At 39.0% G+C, this 23446-nt stretch overlaps 3 protein-coding genes and 1 long non-coding RNA gene across 9 annotated transcripts in view; 3 read left to right on the plus strand and 1 right to left on the minus strand.

Annotated features, from left to right (window-relative positions):
- LOC129410989 (laminin subunit beta-3-like) overlaps positions 1-7442 on the minus strand; it is an 8262-nt gene extending 820 nt beyond the window's left edge. Inside the window, exons 1-11 of the mRNA XM_055160305.1 lie at positions 7319-7442; positions 6479-6552; positions 6170-6361; positions 5309-5372; positions 5022-5209; positions 4193-4313; positions 3327-3515; positions 1976-2131; positions 1282-1475; positions 703-799; positions 276-411 (exon numbers count right to left, since the gene is read on the minus strand). Coding sequence (XP_055016280.1) covers positions 276-411; positions 703-799; positions 1282-1475; positions 1976-2131; positions 3327-3515; positions 4193-4313; positions 5022-5209; positions 5309-5372; positions 6170-6361; positions 6479-6552; positions 7319-7442 — 1535 coding nt within the window. The remainder of the gene's footprint in view (positions 1-275; positions 412-702; positions 800-1281; positions 1476-1975; positions 2132-3326; positions 3516-4192; positions 4314-5021; positions 5210-5308; positions 5373-6169; positions 6362-6478; positions 6553-7318) is intronic.
- A 2004-nt stretch (positions 7443-9446) lies between these two features.
- Positions 9447-10659, plus strand: LOC129411063 (uncharacterized). 2 transcript variants are annotated; one of them, XR_008633124.1, is made up of 4 exons: positions 9447-9819; positions 9903-9950; positions 10047-10081; positions 10240-10659. It is a non-coding gene; the product is annotated as an uncharacterized LOC129411063 (long non-coding RNA). The 2 variants fall into 2 exon arrangements; XR_008633123.1 differs by having other exon boundaries at positions 9924-9950.
- A 532-nt stretch (positions 10660-11191) lies between these two features.
- LOC110165755 (tubulin beta-6 chain-like) lies at positions 11192-13779 on the plus strand. The gene is made up of 4 exons (XM_020930943.2): positions 11192-11242; positions 11600-11753; positions 13362-13605; positions 13647-13779. Exons 1-4 carry the CDS (start codon positions 11192-11194, stop codon positions 13777-13779), a joined length of 582 nt encoding a protein of 193 aa, XP_020786602.2.
- Positions 13780-15545: 1766 nt separating this feature from the next.
- Positions 15546-23047, plus strand: usp48 (ubiquitin specific peptidase 48). 5 transcript variants are annotated; one of them, XM_055160733.1, is made up of 28 exons: positions 15557-15715; positions 16074-16211; positions 16466-16586; positions 16697-16838; positions 16930-17057; positions 17282-17406; positions 17501-17609; positions 17680-17813; positions 18216-18301; positions 18377-18556; positions 18893-19030; positions 19093-19242; positions 19384-19584; positions 19700-19811; positions 20015-20157; positions 20230-20304; positions 20384-20508; positions 20598-20720; positions 20865-20926; positions 20999-21109; positions 21212-21342; positions 21413-21519; positions 21727-21825; positions 21904-22080; positions 22167-22292; positions 22366-22414; positions 22731-22757; positions 22864-23047. In XM_055160733.1, the coding sequence occupies exons 1-28, from the start codon at positions 15561-15563 to the stop codon at positions 22884-22886; spliced, it is 3297 nt and encodes a 1098-aa protein (XP_055016708.1). In that variant the 5' UTR covers positions 15557-15560; the 3' UTR covers positions 22887-23047. The 5 variants fall into 5 exon arrangements, with proteins under 5 accessions (XP_055016709.1, XP_055016708.1, XP_055016706.1 ...); XM_055160731.1 differs by having other exon boundaries at positions 15558-15715; positions 21898-22080; XM_055160732.1 differs by having other exon boundaries at positions 15558-15715; positions 18896-19030; positions 21898-22080.
- Positions 23048-23446: the final 399 nt, after the last annotated feature.

Consider the following 23446-nt stretch of genomic DNA (forward strand, 5'->3'; position numbering starts at 1 on the left):
TTGTACTTTACTTACTTTAGGGTGCATTGTTTACACAGATGCAAACTAGCTCCATTCGGCTAACTCAGGCTGATTTATGTCCAAATGTTTAAAATATGTAAATAAATAAAACAAATCCTTTCCAAATCAGTTCCTTTCTTCTTCCCAGTCCTCTTTATATCTTTGCTCTTTGTTATTATAGTATATTATATTGTGACATGTGAGCTACTGTGACCAAATAATTTCCCTGGTGGTTCAATAAAGTTTATCTAAGTCTAAGTTTTTATCAAAGAAACCAAAACAAATGATTGTCACAGCGGTCCCGGCGACAGGTGTCACAGCGTGCACCTGTCACTCCAGGCCGACACAAGCACGCACCTGTCTGTTTATTACAGCCCTCTGGGAAGGTGCCCTCTCTGTCACAGTCACATGCTACACAGAAAATAATAAGGTATTACCATACAATAAGTCAATACATTATTATACTCATACAATATTATAACACAAATTATGAAACTATATATTCAAACTATTAAAAATATATTGTTCAATTGAGCTTTAATCAGGGAGTCTAAAAAATGTGTATTCTTTTCCAGATAAAAACCATTATTGAAATTATAATCTATGCATGTTTGTAGTGATAAAACTGAGCAAAGGATCATGGTCCAAGTAGTCCAAAGCATTTCAAATTAGTACTACAATTTGATCTATTACTTTACTCACGTTTGCAGCCTCTGTAAGGATTTCCAAACATATGGTTGGCACACTCAGCACATGTTCTGCCTCCAAAGCCTGATCTGCACTGACACTGGCCGGTCTGCTGTTTACAGCAGAGAGAACACAGGAGTCAACACAAGTTTTAAAAAGTTATAGACATTTACACAGTATATTGTAATAATTATGTTGTATATATGTTCTATTACATATTAAGATGGAAGGAAACATTATGGTGGAACACATATATCAAAAACATTCTAATATAGAAAGTATTGTTTTGTAATGCGCAAAATATGAATATTGAAGACACTATTTATAACATTATTATCATAATATTAATTATCTAAATAAATAAACTTGATTTGTTGGTATAATGTGATATTTATGCACTGTTTACAGTCCAACCACCTACTATTTGATGTTTTACAATTTGGACAGATTGCTAAAATATTGTTCACATATCACCATTAACCTTAGCCAAAACAATACTGAGTTATTCATTTTTGTTAATACCGCTCACCCTAATAAAACAAAAAACTGGGATTAGTACATAATACAAAACCTGTCCACTAGGAGCAGCCATACCTGATCACAGACGTTGCTCAGAGCAGCAGTGGGGTCACATGCACAGGGCACACAGCGTTCAGACCCTGCAGGCCTCCAGAAGCCCGGGGAGCAGGTGTCACACTTTAGCCCAGCGGAGTTAGGCCTGCAGGGGCACTGACCGGTCACTGCATCACAGTTCTGTGACACTGAGCCTGAGGGGAAGCAGGAGCACTCTGCACACAACCAAAGACAAGGGTGGAGTTAGAGTCAACAGGTTAAAATAGCAGAGAAACTCTCCATTTACACTATACACTATTAAACTATAAAGGGCATACACTGCTAAAAATACATATATATAAGTACATATAAGTACATACATATAAAAGTTAATTCTTTCTAAATCAAGCTCATTCTCAGAATTATTTACCATTAAGATTTTTTCCTCTCTTTTTTTAAGAAATTATTTTGTTATTGTTTTGTGAAGTGTCTTTGAGCTTTCTAATGTTACAAAACAATTTTATAATCCTGGTCATGTATAAAGCTGTATAAATCAAGATTATTTCTATTTTCTATTTTTAATGTATGCTAGATACGTAATAGTTTTTTGCATTGTAAAAATTCACTGGAGAGAATCTAATTGGTAAGAAAAAGTGAGGGCCATGACAGAGATCCACAAAGACAGGTAAATGTTAAAGTGACTGTAGTTGTAGTGTAATGGCACGAGGGCACTCACTGGTGCAGCCCTCTGGATTGGAGGGGCTCAGGTTATGGAAGCCCAGTTTACAGCGATCACATTCAGGACCGTCCACGTTGGTTTTGCACCGACATGAGCCTGAGGAGTCATCACACTGGGCCCCATTCACTGTCCCAGCAGCATTGCACGCACAGCCTGCAAAAAAACACAGTGAGAGGTTATAATTAATTATTTTTAATTGATAACTCTCTGCACAACATTCACCCTCTAACTCAAAGGTCTGGCGATTGATCTCAGTTTAGGTTATGCTTATTGTCTATGTGCTTTTGGGCAAGACAAGTAGTCTACTAGCAGTGTTGGGAAGTAACGGATTACATGTACCAGAGTTACATAATCAGAGTACAAATTATGAGCAACTGTATTTGGTTCCCCCCTCCTTGAACCGTCACCTTATCGTGGTGGAGGGGTTTGAGTGCCCGAATGATCCCGGGAGCTATGTTGTCGGGGGCTTCATGCCCCTGGTAGGGTCACCCAAGGCAAACAGGTCCGGGGGGACGGGCCAGACGAAGAACGGTTCAGAAGCCCCATATGATGAGTACACCAGCAAGGCCAGTTACGTCGCCCGGATTGGCGTCACCGGGGCCTCACCCTGGAGCCAGGCCTGGGGTGGGTGCTCGCCAGCGAGCGCCTGGTGGCCGAGCCTCCCCCCACGGGGCCCGGCCGGGCTCAGCCCTTAAGGAGCGACTAGGTCTAAACCAGGAATAAAACCAGGACTAAACCAGGACTAAAACCAGGTCTAAAACAGGATTTAACAGGACTAAACCATGCTGCGCGGACCGTGTCTCCTCCTCTTCTATCAATAATATTTTTAATACGGTTAATGAAAAACTGGGCTTTTCATTGTCTTTAAGCAGACAAAACATCTTATGTGAAAATATCCTAGTCTTTGCTTCTCCACAGCAAATCAAGTAATCTAAAGTATTCAGATTACGTTACTCACTTTAAGTAATTTAATGGATTACATTACAAACTACATTTTGGGGTCTGTAATCTGTAATCTGTAGGGGAATATATTTTAAAAGTAACCTTCCCAACACTGTCTACTAGTAGTAGACTAGTAGAAGTAATTTCATGCTGCTAAGTGTGTAAAGTGAACGAAAAAAGTAACATAAAGCTGTTTAAATACTTTAGAAGATGCAATACAAATTTAATAAAATATAAATTTTTAACGCTGTTTATATTTACAGTAATGTGCGTATTTCCAACATTTATGTCACAGTTCATTCCTATATAATTAACTGGAAAAAGAATGCAAACTTTTTTAGATTTAGATTTTCTGAAGATGTTATTTAAAAAAAATATATCTTAGACAAAAGTAACTGTGACTCACGTATGCAGGCGTCTGGGCGGTCCATCCGGCTCAGGGGGTTGGGCTGGTACCCGGGGGCACACTGGTCACACTTGGGGCCGGTGGTGTGGTGCATACAGTCGATACACACGCCCCCACTGCGGCGCCCGCTCGCCTCATACACCGCCCAGTCAAAACGACAGCGCTGGGCATGGTTATTACACTCACAACCTAAATGCAACCGCAAAGTACAAAAAAACACAAATACATTGTGATAATCAATAATCAAACTACAGACATTCAGACAATTATTCAGACTTTATGCTTATGTAATCATTGAATCCCTTGTTTTTTGTACTTTTATTTATTTTATTTTAATATTTGATTTGATTTATTTAACAGAAAATATAAAGCAATTTACATAGTTTACTGTACATTTTGCAGAAGGAAAATGGTGGGCACAGACAAAACATAGGCCTAACTTAAAATGTTACAGGATATTCAGTTCTGTTTCCAGTTTTGAAAAAAATATATATGTGATCTCTCTAGCTTCTACTGAGAGATTTGCTATTTAAATTGTAAAATTTAGGTAAAACCATAAATTTGAAGACACTTGTCCATTAACATTTGAAAGTAGACAGAAATCCAAACTGCTACAGTAAGACTAAATGGAGACAGGATATTTTGTTGTTTGCTGAGAAAAATAAGTAAAACATAAAACTTTGTGATTTGATACTTATGATCACTCAACTGGCATTGGCATTACCTAATGAACACTAATGGCATTAAACAAGAATATATTATTATTTTAATCAAACTGTCCCTATAGTATGCACCAGAAGGTCATTGAGCTCTGTTCTAAAAGCTCTATGTTGTCTATGTTTTTTATATGTATTCCAGAAGCTTACGTTTGCATGCGTGTGTGTTGTCCTCCTCCGCTGCTCTCCAGGGCAGGTCATTGTAAAGGTCTGCACAGCGCTCACAGTTCAGACCTGCTGTGTTGTGCTGACAGTCACACCGAGAAGGCACCTGGCAACCACACACACACATTTTACAGGCTGTCATTTCATGGATTGCAGGCTACATTCAAGCCAGTTTAGAAGACGATTTAATTTCAGATGTTGGGTACAGCAGGTCTATATAACTCTGGATCATTCACACCTTTTGTGACTGAATAAAGTCACGTCTTTTGTTTTAAGATGCTGGGAAGATGTTTCATGTGGGTAGGCCCAGTAATTATAGATATCAATTATAAACCTGGACAAACGGTCAGCATCATGTGACCTTTGCTCCAGCTTAATAGACTCACACTCGCACAATAATACTCAGCAACCTCACTGTTAGCAACACTAGTACTTGTTCAGTTTAACTTCTAACTTCTTTTGCAGAGTCGTGCTAAAATAAATAAATATTTAAACAGAAAGCAGTGAACAGAGAGCTGAGGGTGGATGATGTGGATGGTATAAAGTACACAAATAAAACAAATACTTCAGCTTCAGCAAAGTATTTCTGTAGGTAGGAGTATTCTACCTACAAAAATATCTGGCTAGTCTTTATTTTAATCAATTTGAATTGTTTGTTTGATTTATATTTTACGATTTTAATAAAAGTGACTGTTAGCAATGAGAGTGAACTAAGTAGCATGCTGCTGTGCACAGAGCCTACTTCAAAATAGAAGCAGTTCAGAATGTTAGAGAACCATGTACAGTACACCAAAACTAAAAAACATGTAAATACCTGGACAATGTTAGCGTATGTCGGGTAAGTGTCTGGCAGACATTTGTTAGCATGTCCGTGGCACATGCAGCGTCCCACTACCCTCATCTCCTTCAGAGCAAAGAACCTGCTCAGAGAACGGCCTGGCATCTCTGGCACCTCACCCAACTGGACCAGCTTCACCCTGAGCCCCGTGAGACCGGAGACTTCTGCCCACAACAGCAATACAAGCAAGTTTCTCCCAAATGTTAGATATAATAATTAGTTATAGTTAATTAGTTAGTTATGAAAAGTGCCGTAAATCTTACCTTCAATCTTCTGGCCTTTGGGAAATGGAACGTACATGTATTGTTCTAAAGGCCGAAAGTTAATCTGAAAGAATGCAATGTGAAATTCAGGGCAGTTCTGTACAGACTACTACTACTAAACCCTAATATATTTCATTTTACTGTAATGTGGTCACAAAAAAAATGCTATAAGAACTAAAAATATCCTCTAGGTGATATATAAACACAGCAGTCCACAAGAACGATACTGTATCACCAAATTTTGCATCACAATATCTTGATATTTCAATATTTTTGCACACCCCCAAGCCACTAATAGAAATCATCAGGTTCAACAATGGTGAATTTACCTTTTAGATATTTCAACAGAAGGTACAATGTAATCAAAAGGGAAAATGTCTCTTGCCCCATCTAAGATTTTGACATCATCACTTTCTATAATCTGAAACCCACCAATAGCCGTATACCCTAACCAGTAATGGGTGATGTAATGTAATATCATGCTATCAGTACCACCTGGTGATAATAAAAATGTTGTGAATAATCTCTGTATCTGTAGTCACTAGGCCTGTCATGATAACAAATTGTGAACCATGATATAATGCTGCTGAGATATACTGCAATAAACCATAATATTGACGCTACTTTATGCTACTGACACAAAGCAGGATAATCCTAGTTAACCAGTTTTAAAAGGCCTGAGCTGCAACAAATAAATAACAGAAGTTACTTACTTAACAATTTGCAGCTAAAATCTTAAAGTAATACAACAAAAAATAGTCAATATAGTAATTATCGTGACGGGATTAGTAGTTACAAGTACTGAGAGTGAGTGAACTCTAGTACTGGCTACAAGTAAAAGTAGCAAAAAAAAAGTCATACTTGGTGATCCCTGTACAGATCACTGCCAATAGGAGGCAGTGTGTAACAGTATATGTTATCCATGTCCATTGGGGTGCTGGTGGGAACTTCAGGGAAAGCAGAGGGACAGTCTGTAGCCATGTAGACATAAGGCTGCCATGTCCTGCCATTATCCAGAGTCCTCTCGATTACTAAAGCCTGAGGGCGAGGACCCTGCAAACAACAGCAGTCACAGAGATATATCAAGCAATAACATTTTCTTCAGCAAAAATATGCAGAGAAATATTAAGTAGAAATTAAATACTAGTGACTATTCTGAAAACATCTTACCTTAAAGTCCAAGACAAGACTGTCAAGTTGGAACAGGCTTTTGAGATCTAGTTGTACTGTGACAGGACTCACTCCTACACAATACAACACAAACAAAAACAGATATTAAAGATCCTACATTAGACAAAATGGACTCTTGTGAGCTTTAAGCCATGTTTTAATGTTGTTACCTCATTAAATCATACCTGGAATTGTGTGTTTGTGTAATTCTTGAATATTAGTCTGTCCACATCTCCAAAGCTCAAAATGCTCTGTTCCACCTTCTGATGTCATGTAGTGGTAGTTTTCTACTTAACAGCTCCTTTAACCTTTTGTTCAGAAGAGATTGACAAGACCACAGCTGAAATTATCCAAATGATTCTAGTGAGGGTGTATGACTTTTAAAAACACAGTGGAGCACTTGCTGTATTACCACATGACATCACAAGGTGGAACAGAGTGTTTCCTGTTAAGGAATAGAACTCAACCTAAATATGAAAAGTCTGTGTGTTAAACATGTGTGAATGAAACAAAACACAACCCCAGGTATATGTTTGATGAGAAAACATTATAACATAGATTAGAAAATGATGTAATATGGGCCATTTAAACAACATTTTTAAACTAAGTTTATATTATGGCACCAAACTATGTTGAAATAATAGAAATTGATTTAAAATTGTTTAAAAAGCAACCAGGACCTGGAAAAGAATAAATGTATTCTCAGAGTAAAGCACAGATCCCACCTGGAAGATGAACATTGCCAGTTCTTTGGTTGAATTAGTTTTTCTTGTGTTTTTTAAATGTATTATTGTGTTGTGATGTGTAGATAGAGGATCTGGAGAACACGTCATTACCCACCTTTCTGAGACTGCCACCAGCGCTCAGGTCCAGCCGTGGAGACGATGTCCTGGATGGTGTGGGCCAGCTGACCCTCTGGGTTTCGTGAATCACAAGGACAGCACTTCATTCGCCTCTGCAACATATATACCATATTTCAACTCTGTATTCAGCCCAAAACTACAGCCTACAGCCTACAGCCAAGATATAAACCATAACCACTATAGAGCCAGGCGCGGAGCAGCACGTCCTGTGCGTGTAGATATCAGAAAATAAGATCCATCCTATTTTTTGACGCTCTACGTGAGCGTAGGCGCGTATCCCCGTCAAAATACAGCGAGCATGTATCTATTGTTGTATTTGTGCATTTACCATCAGTACATCGTGGTCCCTGGGCAGCTGCCGGTGGAGTCGCCCTCGCCTTGACACGCGGCTGTGGTTTCGCGAGGTTAAGTGCTAGCAGATCGTCACTCGTCAGATGAAAACAAATTCCGACGTTTGATTGAACCCCAACAGTGACGTACGTCTTTCATCACACATAATTTGAACAAATTCACGTTCAAGTTCTTGATTTACAAAAGTGTTGCGTTCAGTTCAAAGTTCACTGAACACGTTCTTTTGAACGTGTTCATGCACAACACTGGTCAAAGTTTTTCTTTTTCGTCTTTCCCGTGGATCAATACTGCCCATCGCCTTCGCCTTTCACTACTTTTCAATTCCGTTGTGAAGGGAAACAGTTTGAATGGAGGTTTGCAGTCACACAGATCCCAAAAGGATCTGCAGCCAGATCCCTCTCATTAAAACTGCTTTCAACATGCCTACATAACACTGCGTTAAAGCCCCACCTTGTGACCAAACGTAGCCACAACTAGGCCTACAGCAAACAACAGCAACCATTTCAGCCAATCAGAGCTCTCTTCTCCATACTTTCCACCAATCAGATCCCACCATTCAAAGCGCGCCACTTCTGTGCACTATATAAGCGAAAGCCGTCTTTGTGTGTGACAGACAAAATGAGAGAAATAGTTCATATTCAGGCTGGCTAGTGCGGGAATGCCATTGGCACCAAGCTGAGTAATCCTCCATTTCTGATTTGTAGTGTTAGTGTCCCTACTAGCATCAGGATCCGCAGCGGATCCGCTTTCGGTCCGCCAAATCCGCCCCACAGTCCGTCCGCTTTGCGGATCCGCTGCGTATTTGTTCCGTATTCGCATTCTGACTGTTGCTAACCCTAACCCTTGGATGGCCTGCTGTTACAGAGAGAATCTGCGGTTAAATCATCTTAGATCCGCACTGTGAACGTACTTTTAACACAACACTTTGTTTTTGACACAATGATTTGTACTATCAATGCGAGGATCCGCGGGTAACCCGGTTCGGATTCGCTGCGCGGACGCGCCACTGACAGCCGTTATCAGAACCTGAGAGAAAGAAACAACATCCACCTGTTGTCTGTGGATTTCACTGTAAGTAATAGTTTAAAAGTTAATTGTATTAGTCATCATTAATGTACATAACGTTAACGTTATATTGTGGTGTCTGTACATCTGTGACTCTGTGTGTTTTATCAGTTTTGACGAGCGCAGTAGGAAAGTTAGCGACAGAAGCAGCTGACGTGATGAAGACGATGTGAGGTCAGGAGTCAGGATAACTTCATCTCTTGAGGTAGATCCCAGTCTAAATACTATTTTTATATAAAGCTACTTATATTCTTGTATATTTTTACGATCACAGAATTGTAATTCTGCTCCGTGATCATTGGTCGTGTTTAACGGGCTCGGTTCTGGCTGGACGCCGCTCTCGGCGCTCTCCCTTCGTCTGTGGAGCGACGGTGACACCGGTGTCTGATCTGGTTGTGTTTTTAACCAGAGATAATTATTATTTGTATAGACTAGAGTGTTGACTGTTGAGTTGAGACTAAAGTGCAGTCATGTCAGTGCCTTAATACAATAATTTAACGCAACGTGCCATAATACAATAACGTAACGTAATAAAAAGCACAACTTTTAACAACAGCTAATGTTAGCTAACCAACCAGATGACATCAGGAGCCCCTGTCCTTCTGCTGAATGTCCCCATCAGGAGCCCTGCACACTGATCAGAAGTAAGTACTTTTAATGATTTTTGTGACAGTGAAGATTTAGTTTGGAGTCAGATCTGACTTTGTCTCTAACTTTCTGTTATGGGACTTGAGACGGTGCTTCAGACTTTCAGTGAGAGATGTTGACATGAACACTAATGTGTCACATCTATATTACACTGATATTGACTCTGAACACCATCATAAATTGATTATTATATTTTAAATGTTGTGGTAAAAGTAAATGTAGTAGAGTATTGTGTATTAACAGCAGTGAAATACGTCTCATGTTCATACTCAGGCTTATACTAAAACAAAAGAGTTCAGTTTTACTGCGCTAAAGTATTTCCTATGAGTTAAATCATGTTTTTCATCTCTGTTTCAGAATATACTATGGTTAATAAGAAGATGGACATAACAGCATGATAAAGACCCTCTGGAGGTAAATACTGCACTTGGATTAAACACTGGGGCCTGAAATGATCCAAACTGATATTTGTGTTTCTCTTATTTGATGTTTTACAGAATTCCCTCTGCTGGGCCAAGTTCCAAAAATGTAGAGACAGACCCTGTGTAAGTTTACTGTATTATCCTACTTTTATTAACTTTCATAACTAAACATATGCACATTATAATCACACCTGTTGTTGTGCATATTGTTTCTTTCAGAACATGCTGTGGTGGAGTTTAAAGACTGACCCTCTGTAAGTGCACAGATCTCTCCAATCAAGTGTTTACCTTTCATGTTCAAATCATACAGCCACTGTCATGACTTACAGTGTTCTTCACAAACCTGAACTCTAACTCCTTACAAGAATAAGAGGTGTAATCGGGTGTTTAATACACACTGGTGTCATTTCAGATGCTGTGAGAAAGGGGAAGCCCAGAACTGGACACTGACAGACTGGATCTTCACCAGTAGGACTGAAGAGGAGCCAGACTCACTGCACCTCTGCCTCAAAACCTCTGCCTCAGACTGAAGCTAAAGACAGTGGCTCTGAAGCTCCCACACTGCACACTCTATAAGAACAACCACCCGTCTAATTGTTCTGTGGTGGTAAACACAAGTTAAGTTTGAGTTTGAACAGTATGGTATGGCTACACTCTGTCTCATCTGTCCAGGCTTTTACTCATATAGCTTATATTTGTTTTTTGCCATTTAAAAAAAAAAAAAAAAACTTTGCTTAACTTGAATTATTTTTAGTAAAAACTGTAAATTGTCATTTTCATATTAAGAATGAAGCATTGGTTAACTCAAAGGGTATATAAGTCCTATAACATTAATAATGATTATTCATGTCCTAAGATTTCTAATTAATGATTTAAATAAATATTGTTTACAATGTAAAAAAAAAAAAAAGTTTCTTTTTTTCTTAACTAATGAGATTTAGTGATATATATATGGATATCACTGATCCAACTTTGAAATTGTTTAAGTTTATGTTTTTTAATTTAAGCCTTTATATCCTAGTTTTAATACTTGCTGTAAAAGTTTTATGTACAATTACAATGCAAATGCTGCTGGTGTGTATTTAGGTCAGTAGGAAGTGGATCAGTATTAAATCTGAAGCATATTTAGGCTCCTAACGACACAATAAACAGATCCGCGGCAGATCCGCGGCAGATAACCCGGTTCTGAAAGCGGATCCAAAACGGGTCCTGGGCGGATCCGCGAGATACGCAGCGGATCAGCCGCGCCTCCGCCGCGGATCCGGGCTTATTTTGACGGATCCGCGGCGGACGCGCGGCTGATCCGCTTCGTATCCGCGCGGCGGATCCGTTGCTGATCCGCGGCGATGTGCAAGTGAACTCCGATGCGGATCCGTTCTGCGGATCCGCCGCGAATCTCCGGGCGGATCCGCCGCGTATCCGCCGCGGATATTTTTTGCTATGTGGGGTAACACTTAGTGTTTTTGTTTTAATTCAGAAATTTTAAGATTTTAGACTAAGAAGCCAGTGCTTTCACTGCGTTCACTGCAGTCACTGAAGTCTCGTAAACGAAAAACGGCCCTTGTATTGTGTCCGGGTCAAAATTGACCTGTTTTCAAGTTTAGGTCATGGATCTATTAAAATGACTGGATACAGTATTGCTAGCTTGTAGCTGCCGTAACGGTCACTGGAACTTCAGCAGAAAAAATCCCATGGGCCGAGATAGAGCACAATGTAATCACAAACTGCTCGTGTTCGTCTGACAGGTCACCTACAGCTTTCAAAAATATCAGATTTGTTGGCGATTTTTGCCCTCTCCCAAAGTATCTGACACTGTTGTAGAGCCCTACAATGCCACACTATCACTCCACCAGCTGATTGAGAACACAGACGAGACATTCTGTATAGATAATGAGGCTCTGTACAACATCTGTTTCCGCACCCTTAACCCTCTCAGGCTCAAATTAAGTTTTAATAACAGGAAAAATCTGATATATCTGCAGATTTGCAACATTGGCCCGCTGTGGTAAATTAACACTTGACTGAAAATGATATGAACACTAACTTTATTTGTATAACATTTTTCATAACAATGAAAACAAAAAGTACACTAGAGCACTTTTTCGTGTGGTACTCCAAGAAACAATTTTTATCCTTTGTAAAGCAGGCCGTTTGTGTGTAGCCATTCTTGCACAGTCTGCATCGTCCACGTTTATCAGCATGGATGGGAAAATGATCAACTCTGTCTAGTCTGATGTCATCCCATGGCACAATGATCCTCTGAAGTGGAGGTGGAGGTGGGACAGCTTGATGGGGTTCTGGCGCATCTTCCAATGATGGTCATCCTCTTTTTCTGCTGTTCAAGTCAGCCTGTTTTCCAACCTTGATGAGGAAATCTGCAACTTGAGCACAGAAGTCAAGAAGCGGCATATACTTCTCCTGCTTCTGGGTGAGATGACGGTGGTAGAGGAGCCAGCCATTGACCAGTGATAGGTCAATCAAGTAGAACAAGATGCACAGATACCAACGACGTGGGCGGATGTCAATGCGATAGAAAGCTGCAAACATGTCCGCCAAGTCTGCTCCTCCCATGTTGTTATTGTACACCTTGACAATGTGTGGTCTGTCCACTACCACATATTCCTTCTTCTCTTTCGACCACTGTCTGCATCTATCAACAGGATCAGAACCAATGAAGGATGACGCCAATAATACTGCCTTGTTATCATACCCTGACTGAAAATCTTCGTTGGCCTGCCATAACGCACTGCAAATCCTGCAAAGAGAGTATTCTGCAAGATAGTTTGCCAAAAAAAAAAGCTCAGTCAAACAAAGATCTATATTATTATATGTGCCATAGAATTTAGGCTACATCAGTTTTCCTCACTGCACAGTCAAATGAACATCATATATTCCATTTACTTTTTCAAATCTGCTTCTGATAGTTTGTAACTTCACTCCAAATTATTTCATTTTCCATAGGATATACCCTCAATGACACCTCAAATTAATAAGTAAACAATGGTGATAGGAAAATAACCCTAGTAAAAACTCTTGCTCAAAATATGGGCAAACTAGTAGATAAAGCATGTGGCATCCATTGGTACTTGTCCGACCATACGTTGCAAATCTGCAACACTGAAACAGAGCTGCCCCTGGGAAAAAAAAAACAGAAAAGATAAAATCTACTAATTGGCATATACTGTATATATATATATATATATATATATATATATATATATATATATATATATATATATATATATATATATATATATATATATATATATTCATGATTTATATGATGCAGTTTTGGGTTGAAATTAATGGAGGCTGGTAGTGTTACTTACATGAACTTGGTGCCTAGAAAATTCCTGTCAGTGAGACCAAGCAGACAGACATGTTGGAAGAGAGACAGTGCTGCCATCTGAAGAACAATTGGGAAACTGTTTGTTGCTAATGTACAACTAAGTCCTGCAGTTGTACTCCAGAGTAAAAAAGGCTCATAAAATATGGATGTGGAGTAAGTAGGTAATTGGCATTTAGCTGTTGCATAGTTCACCACACCCACCTACGGTGACCTCAACCACCTGGTGTCCGCCGTCATGAGTGACGTCACCGCCACCCTCAGGTTCCTGGGACAGCTCAACGCTGACCTGCGTAAACTGGCAGTCAACATGGTGCCCTTCCCCCATATGCACTTCTTCATGCCTGGCATCGCCCCCCTCACCAGCAGAGGCAGCCAGCAGTATACGTCCTTCACCTTCCGCATGCTCACAACAGCACAGCCATCCAGGAGGTTATGAAGCGTATCTCCGAGAAATTTGAAGCCATGTCCAGGCGCAAGGCTTTTCTGCACTGGTATGTGGGAGAAGGCATGGAAGAAGCCGAATTTGCAGAGGCCGAAAAGAGCATTATTGACCTGGCTGAGTATCAGCAGTACCAGGATGCCACTGGAGATGAAAGTGCATAAAATATTTGTCACATTTTTTTTTTATTTTTTAAAATGTGACATTAAGCTTTTCGGTGTTCTGTTTATATTGTTTTAAAAAAAAAGTTTGTTAAATAAATACAATTTTGTTAAATTATTTTTGAATCCTGTCTATATTAATTATACTTTGTTTTATATCAAAGTGTATCTGACAGATTGTACAGGCCCTTGAAATCATTCAAGAGCAGACATTAACCCTCTGGTGCATAGCTGTCACTACAGTGGACAGCTATGCAAAGTAACTCTCTCTTTGGTTTCTGTGGTGGAACTACATATCAGCCTCTAGAGTGCCCTCTGCTGCCATTGTCCATTGAGGTCAATTCAGTGGTTAGTCGATTTAACTGCAAGTAAATTTCCTCTGAATCCAAGATGGCCGACAAACAGCTACCCCTGCTGACCACTGCTGGCAGATCATGTCAATCCTTCTATACTAGAAGAGCCCCACAGGTAAAAAAAAAAAAAAAAGATGATATACAGTAACATCTAGGGAAGGATACTATCTGTTTGGAATATGAAATTTTGATGTCCAATATGTAGATTAACCATGTGTCCAGTGAAGTGGACATCATGCATCACAGAGTATATTTTTATAACACAAGCCATATAATTGCTTCACTGTTTGGGGCACTTCAGGAGACATTCAAGGCAGCAGCAAGAATTTCAGTCAGTTGATGAGCAGATCATTCCTTTCAAAGGCCTACTATCCATCAAACAATACATACCAAAAAAGCCCAAACCCTGGGGAGTGAAATTGTGAGTAACAGCAGGAACCTCAGGTTATATGAATAGATACGAAGTATACCAAGGCTCTGCAAGTAGTGGTCACATCAGTGGATTGGGAAAGGCTGGAGATGTGGTGATGCATCTTTGAGATGACATAAAACACAAAAATCACAAGGTGTTTTTTGATAACTTCTTCCACTCATTGAGGCCTTGAAAGACCAAAGCATCTATGGCACAGGTACATGCAGAGCTGGCTAGTCCCCTGAAGATGTTGCCAACAGATGGGTCAAGAAGGAAAAAAAAAACAATAGTGATGGTCAAAAAAACGTTTTCTGTGCCCCTTTAAAATCAACACCTAATAAAATATCAGTTTGTGTTTTCTTCCAACATGCTAATATAAAGACTTGGTAATACTGTCCTGCATCCTTATAGAACTGTGGAGAGTCACAGTAATGTTTCTCCTGTTGGGGTTGGTTTGACACGGGTTTAAGATTCACAGTTATGAGTGTCATTGGTTTTCTTATTCAGGCCTAAAAAATTCTGCCTATGAAGTGTTGGAATTTCCCCCAAAAATTTTGAAATGTTTTTCAAAGCATAAAAAGAAAACAAAGTTTGTATATTTTACAATAGAACAAAAGTTAATTCATTTTTACAGTAAACTCACAATGTTTTATGTTGAGTGCTCAGGCGCATGTAGTCCACTGGATTGGACGTCTCTGTAACTTTATGAAAAAATCATACTTTTGAAAAAAAAAAAAAAAGTTGAACATTTTTTTCATGTCCTGAGAACAACAAAAAAAACACTTAAGAAAAAAATCTTGACCAAGGCTTTCATAATTCATGCATCAGAGGGTTAAGCCAAATTGTAAACATAACTTGTTATTACAGAAGTGTAAATAAATAAAACTCGAGTATAAAACTGCTTAATTAAAGTTATACTACATATGTCCGCTAGGAGTCGGTGTTGACAGTTTCTATCATAAAGTTTGCGTAATGCGTAAGACCGTCTCCTCTTCTCTCATTGGCTAAACGAAACAAAGATGTCGCTACGTACGCGCCGCGCTCCCTCTCACAGGAAGAAGAAATTATTCAGTATATGTAGCTCTCAGAAGGTTGCCCTGTCTATAATTATTAGTAATTCATCAGCAAAATGTAAAACCACATATGATATAGTTAACTGCCGCTCAATTGACAGGTTGGCTCTTATTTGTCATTTGATTAGATTTAACCTTAATCGAAAGCTACCGGGTCATATCGTGCTAGCTGCTCCTTAGCTTACTTAGCAAACATTAGCATTGGTGAAGTGGGATATGTGCTTCTGACGCACAATCCAAATCTCCATAATCTCCTCCGTTTGTCCCAACCTGTATCTTTGTACTTTATCTAAACTCGTACTTGGTCTTCTACTAAATCTAACGCTGACCCAGGGCTAATGCAAGCCAGGATGGAATAGTCGGCGGCTAGGCGAAACTAGATAAACGAACCCTAAACCATGTAACGGTGGTCTACATTGAACATACATCAACCATCTATTTATTCAAGTCTTGCTGCAGAAAAATGGCCCCTCGGTTGCAGTTGGAGAAAGCTGCTTGGCGTTGGGTGGAAAACGTGAGACCAGAAGAAATTAGTCTGGAGCACGTAGAGCTGGCTTACCGCGTGAACCTCCCCCCCTGCAAAAGAGGAACCTGCAGGTAGCGGCTCTGTCCATTTTTCTAATGATAAGAGCATATGTTCGTAAATTTTAATAACTACAACAACCACCATTTAACTTGCAGATGCATGGTTGAAATGGTCCTATTTAAAGTGCTTTTGATCGTTAAACTGTGATGGTAAAACACAGGCGGCAACTAGACGGGACACTAACCCTAACTCACTGTTCTAATGATGTCAAAAACATTAGGCATAAATAAACGCGCTTGTCCTTTGTTTATGTATTGGTGTTCAGGAGAAACTGCAAAGGAAATCCAAATTGTCTTGTGGGTATTGGTGAACAGGCTTGGCTTGGAGATATTGATGAGAATACTTTTCACAACATAGATGATCCAAATACAGAACGCAGAGTCAAGGTATTATGCATGTTTTAATTTCAGTAGCATCAAGTCAAAATTGTAATAGGTTTATATTATAGACATATGGGCAGCACTATGTGTAGTAATTTTCCTTTTTTTTGTTTCAGAACTCATTTGTTGGTCTGACAAACTTAGGAGCAACATGTTATGTAAATACATTTCTGCAAGTATGGTTCCACAACTTGGAAATGCGAAGAAGCCTTTATCAGTGTCAAAGCTACACAGAACAGCATGTCGGTGATGAATCTGGTTAGAAAATCTATTATTTATTTATATATATTTTTTTCCAATTTAACTGTGTTTCTAAAATGTTGAAATGCTTCAAATATGTATGTTTCAGATTATGAACCTCAGACCATTTGTGAGCATCTACAGTATCTGTTTGCACTTCTACAGAACAGCAACCGGAAGTACATTGATCCTTCAGGATTGGTGAAAGCTTTAGGACTGGACACTGGGCAACAACAGGTAAGTAAACTGTTATCTGTAGATGGTTTTAAATATAGATGCATGTGAAAAGCAGTTTTTTAAAAATATGACCTTCAACATCATGATATATCTACAGTCTTGCCTTGATGCAATCTTTACTTAAATAATTTCATTTACTACAGATTCTTGCCTGAGTATGTATACTCAGGGAGTATCCTCACAATAGAGTGATCCATGTTTTTTTTGTTTGTTTTGTTTTTAAGGATGCTCAGGAATTTTCCAAGCTCTTCCTGTCTCTACTTGAAGACACACTGTCAAAACAGAGGAACTCCAGTTTGCAGAATGTCATTCAACAACAGTTCTGTGGGCAGTTTTCTTATGTTACAGTGTAAGTAGGTTTTCCTGGCACAGAATAACAAGTTAACATACCTTGCACAGTAAAACATGGACAAAAGGTCTGAGGTTAAGCGTGTTTTATTCAGTTGCACCCAATGTTCGCGATCCTCTGCTCGGCCATCTCGGTTTTATGAATTGGAATTAAACATCCAGGGTCATAAAAACCTCACCGACTGCATCATAGAGTTTCTAAAGGTAAGTCTCTCCTTATACATTCCAGCTGAAATTATTTGGAGCTCTTAATAATATTTTTTTTACTTTGAAGGAAGAAAAGCTTGATGGGGACAATCGTTATTTCTGTGAGAGCTGCCAGAGTAAACAGAGCGCAACCCGGCGAATTCGACTTCACAGCCTCCCACCTACTCTCAACCTGCAGCTTATGCGTTTTGTCTTTGATAGGTTAGAAGTGAATGCAGAGAACTTAAAGGTGCTTTGTGTGATTTTTCTGGTTGAGGGTTCCCTGCCTACATGTCTCCATCAAGATGTTATTGTTTTGTCTGGGATGTGCCAGTATGGCATTAACCATTTTAATCTTGTATTTATTTAATAACATGGGATTTTAATAGCCTAAAACATACTTATGTAAGTGAGCTCTCCTCTCCACAGATCTTTCTCAACTGCTGTCTCTTTAGAGATAATTAAGTGTAATGCCATACTGTGGAACATTACAGGCAATATCTCCATTAAGAGAAGCTGGTGATGGACCCTTCACTAGAAAAGTTACTCCATGCACCTCTCTTAGGTACTCTAAGATGCAGTGTTGGTTAAATGTATTAATTGTTTTGTTATGTTACTCTTTAGGCAAACTGGTCACAAAAAGAAACTTAACACATACATCAGTTTTCCTGAGCAGCTGGACATGGGAGTATTTTTGGAAGGAAAAGGAGGTTAGGAGCATTATTGTTCAATATATACTCAGTGTTTTTATTTAAGTTTTTGACTAATCTTTCATGCCCTTTCAGACCAACGATGTGTATATGAGCTCAGTGCAGTGCTGATCCATCGAGGTGTCAGTGCGTATTCAGGCCATTACATTGCCCATGTTAAAGATCCCTGTACTGGGGACTGGTACAAGTTCAATGATGAGGAAATTGAGAAGATGGAAGGCAAAAAGCTGCATCTTGGTACAGAGGAGGACATTGGTGAGTATTTGTGGTAAATTAAAACATAAGGTGCACTACTACTTTTCTGGTGAAGACAAAGTCACCTACTTGCCTCTATTTAGAAAGTATAATATAGCATTTATAGTAGTTGAGTATTTTCATCAAACTTCGTTATTTTAGCTTTGTGCAGCATCACAGTTGTTCAGAATAAGGGACCTTTGCCACTGAGTGTGCCCACCTAAAGGTTGTGCATCACATAAACAGATTTGTTTTAGGCGGGACAATAATATGCATAAGTCACATGTGGCTATTGTGTGATGATTCATCATCAGCCTACTTGTCATCTGGTTTTCCATTTTTACTTTTGTTTCAAAGCAGAAACAGCAAAATCTCAGACAAAAAAGCCAAAATGTAGCAAGGGCTACCACTGCTCCAGGAATGCCTATATGCTGGTGTACAGGCTCCAAGAACAGTGCTCTTCGGATAGCACTAAGTTGACTGTTGAAGTTCCAGGTGAGTCTCACAAAGTATAATCTATTTAAAAATGAGTATTATTCTAAACACTATCCCTGCAGCTTTTCTCAAGAGGTTAGTGGATCGAGATAATCAGAAGTTTGAAGAATGGTGTGTTGAGATGTCAGACATGAGAAAGCAAAGTGTTGACAAGGGAAAAGCAAAACACGAGGAGGTGAAGGAGCTCTATGAACTTTTACCTGTAAAAGATGGTTAGTAAAAACTTGCCCATATTTGAGCTCTACATAAGTGGTTTACAGTTTGGTGCATAAATATTAACAACAGAGAAACTTTTGCACCTACGTGATTTGCAAAGTGCAAATATAGTACGATTGTTCTGCTTTGCATTTCAGGTGATCCGTATGAGTTTATTTCCCTGGAATGGCTAAAGAAGTGGCTGGATGATTCTACAGCAACAAAGGAAATTGACAACTCCTCATTTTTGTGTTCTCATGGAAAACTTCATCCTGACAAAGTGGGTGAATGCAAAAGAATATCTGTGCAAGCAGCCCAACAACTCTATAACCGGTATGGAGGAGGGCCAAGGCTAGAGTGTAAGTTACAAATGCATCACTTACTGTGCAATGCAAATAACGCAAATTACTTGAGATTTGTTATTGCAGTCAGGAGCTGCTCATTTACTTTGTGCTTTGTTTTCCTTGTTTGTAGGCTCGTCTCTCTGCAGAGAATGTGTTGAGCAGCGATGCCGTGTACTACGATTAAAAAATCAGCTCAATGAGGACTACAAGGAAGTGTCAAATTTGGTCAAACAGACTCCTAGGTACATTATTCAAAGCCTTTTCTCTATCATGGTGGTGAATTAGGGTGAGGGGGGCTGATGGTTAAAATGTAGGTGCTGGTATTTAGATACATTGTATATAATTAATGTACCAAGAGCATTTCATTATAATCTCACAGTCTGTATACAGTCATACATACACAAAAGGAGATAAAGCCACACTGAAGTGTGAATGTGTGTTTTAGTGAGAATGGGTTTTGGATTGGCAAAACCTCTCTAAGAAGTTGGAGACAGCTGGCTTTAGAACAACTGGAGACAGATGAACAGGAAACTAAACACAGCAATGGAGAGACCAATGGACAGGGTCCAAATGCTATTCACAGCAAAGGTAGTAACACAAATTCTGCTTACCTACTTTTGATGGAGAAACTTAGTCTTGTGTTTTTTTTGTTTGTTTTAGAATTCAGTTCGGAGAACTCTGAGGGCAATGAAGAGGACATGAAAGTTCTCAATGAAGATATAGTGTGCAGTCATGGTATTTTCATCATCTTTTTAACTTATAATTCTAACTCATTTTAAGCACAAGCTTTTGACACCTTGTACTCTAACTGCAGGAGGACTAAGAATAGTAGAGAACGAAAGAAAGTTGGTCTCTGCTGAAGTTTGGGCAAAACTGAAGACATACTTTTCAAATGCCCCGGAATTTCCCCAAAATCAAGCGCCTTGTCAGCAGTGTCTGGTGATTTGTCTTTTTTTCTTAATTGGGACCCATGTAACTTGCAGAGCACACAAAGTGAACAGAATAAAACTCTTTTCTTGTGTGTCCAGACATTGGAGCAAGAGGAAAAGGACAATGAAGCAGTCAGCAAAATGATGGCACAGGAACAGAAGAATCAGCTGCCAAATCTTTTCCAAGACAAGAACCGACCAACACTCACCAAATGGCCTCAAGTGAGTTCAGAATCGAACACTTGTATATGAATTACCAACTTCATAAATGGTCATTTTTTTAAACCCTAGATGTGGGCATGTACATATTGTTTTTAATGAGAAAGTCTGGTTTTAACAGCCCAATAAATGTACTGTTTTCCACAGGATACAGATATACTGTATATAGTCCCAGTGTTTTTTGTGGATGAGTGGAAGAAGTTTATCCGGTACGTTAGATAGTTTACTGTGTGACTGTTGACTGTTGAAATAATGATTAAAAACTGAGTCTGTTTTTTTAGGAGACCGACGAAAACCTCTCCAGTTTCTAACGTGGGCAACAGTCTCCTACTTTGTCCCCATGGTGGATTCATGTTCACTTATGAATCTCTGCTAAATGGTGATACACAGCAGTAAGTATTTTGCATTTCCTTATAACTCCAAAATTCCAAAATCTTAATATGTTTTATTGGTATTGCACAAAATTAATAGTTACCTTGTACTTTGCTGTTTAGTATAGCTTTACTCTGGCCCAGTGAATGGAATATAATAAGCAGACTCTTCATTGTGGATCAAGCAATCTCCATTCGCTTGTGTCAAGAATCTACATCCACTGGCTCTGCACCCCAGTACATAACTGAACCTGGTAAGTTGGATTAATGTACTATTATAATGTTGAATGATTTTGATTTTTTACCATTACTGATCTCATACAGATCTCTGTTGGGAATGTCGAGAGGGATTTATTTTCCAACAGCAGAGGGACCTCAGAGAGTATGCCCAAGCGACCATCTATATCCGGAAAGTCATAGATGATAAGATGGTAAGACAATTTAACATGCAAACTGTGATTGGTGGTTATTATAACACAGGGTTTACAATGCTGGCATGACTTCTAAGTTAATTAAATTGGTGACATGATTTAGATTTGGAAGGGGTTTGGAGCAACCATCTGGATATAAATTTTGAATTTATTTGTTTTACTGACAAGTTGTTTGACCAAGTATTTGGTTAATGTTTTCCATAAAAGGACACGACCCCGGAACCTAATGCCAGCAGCTCAGATGCAGAGGAGGATAAAGAGGAAACACCAAAAGCAGATGAGGAAATAGATCCACATCTGTCCCAGGTAACAAATTACTCAGGTATTAAGCGCCTAAACAATGTGTGACTTCACATATTATATAAACTTTGTTCTCAGTTACAGAATGGCAGCAAGCGAATAAAATTGGATGAAAGCATCTCTACCAGTGCAGTGCCTGCTCTGGTAACGAATATGACTAAAGCAGGTGGTATTAGAAGAAGCACACGTCACAGGAAACTGAGAGGAGAGAAGGCACTCATTGTTTCGGCAAACCAAACCCTCAAGGAACTGAAAATCCAGGTGACATTTTGAAAAACAATGACTTGTGCAATTTTGTAACTTTACTTGCCTGAATAATGTATATCTTTTCTTTTTTTAATGTTTAGATTATGCATGCCTTCTCCGTGGCTCCCTTTGATCAGAACCTGTCAATCAATGGAAAAAGTCTAACTGATGATATGGCCACTCTAGGCAGTCTGGGTGTCATTCCTGAAAGTGTCATTTGTCTAAAGGTACATTTTAATTTTGACAGGCCCCAAAGCTCTCTAAAGTTGCTCAGTCTTGTTAATGTTGTTTATGTTGCAGGCTGATGAACCAATCGCTGACTATTCTGCAATGGATGATGTGTTTCAGGGTAAAGTATCTCTTAATTTATGTCTAATTTATATTAATGTTAAGGTGTAGTACCCAAAACATACAAAAGAGACAAAATTCTCCAGCTAAGGCAGTCTTGATGAAGGTTACCTGAAGAGACCTGAGCACTGCTCATTGGTCACCTGCTCCTGACAGGTTGGAACAGCAGCATGGAAGGTTGGGTCAAATGTGGTGGAAAATATAAGCAATGATAACTATGCTTACACAACCAACAATCATAAACTAAAATATGTCCGATTTACATGAAGATCAATGATACTCTGTTAAAAGTTGTTAATTCAATGTTATGTTTACAGTGGGAATGCCTGAGGAAGGATTCAAAGGTAAGTTTATAATGCCACATAAGTTAACTCAGTCACTGTTATTGTTTAATCTGGACTAGCTTTATTGTACACATTGCAATCTAATGTTTGATGTGTTGTGTTGCAGGCACTGGGCTTCTTGGACATTAAAGAACAATGCAACTTGTGTCTGCTGATAAGAAGGCTGCTGGCCGCCAGAGCATAATGCTTGATTTATTCAAGTGTTTGTTTATAAATATTAAATATTCATTTTCTTTAGTTTTTTATTCCTTTTCAATGGCTTTCATTATATTAAAACTGTGAATGTTGCAGCTTAACTGTCAATGTCTCTTTGTAAAAACTGATTTTTATATTTAATGTTTTGTCAATTGGCTTTGAAAGACTGGATTGTTTTTCTGCTTGACCAATAGAAACTGAACAACAGTAGAACATCCTTGGTTTTCAGCTGTCTACTTTATCTCTAATTGTTTGTAATATTGAAGTTACATATTGATGTAACTTCACATAAAAAGCACAAGTCAGAACTGTAAAAGGTGGTCCACATCCACAGCAAACAAATCATTTGGCCCAGACTCTATTCATTGGACTATGCAAAACAAATGGGATAATGCTATAGTTTAACCAACAGCTTGTCAGCTTGTAGGCACACTGTTATGTTTTACAGACAATAAAAATATTTTTACAAAGACTTAAAACTAGGCCTAGTTGTT

This window comes from Boleophthalmus pectinirostris, unplaced genomic scaffold, assembly GCF_026225935.1.
Source record: "Boleophthalmus pectinirostris isolate CB_2022bp ecotype Guang Dong unplaced genomic scaffold, ASM2622593v1 HiC_scaffold_3, whole genome shotgun sequence".
Taxonomy (NCBI): domain Eukaryota; kingdom Metazoa; phylum Chordata; class Actinopteri; order Gobiiformes; family Gobiidae; genus Boleophthalmus; species Boleophthalmus pectinirostris.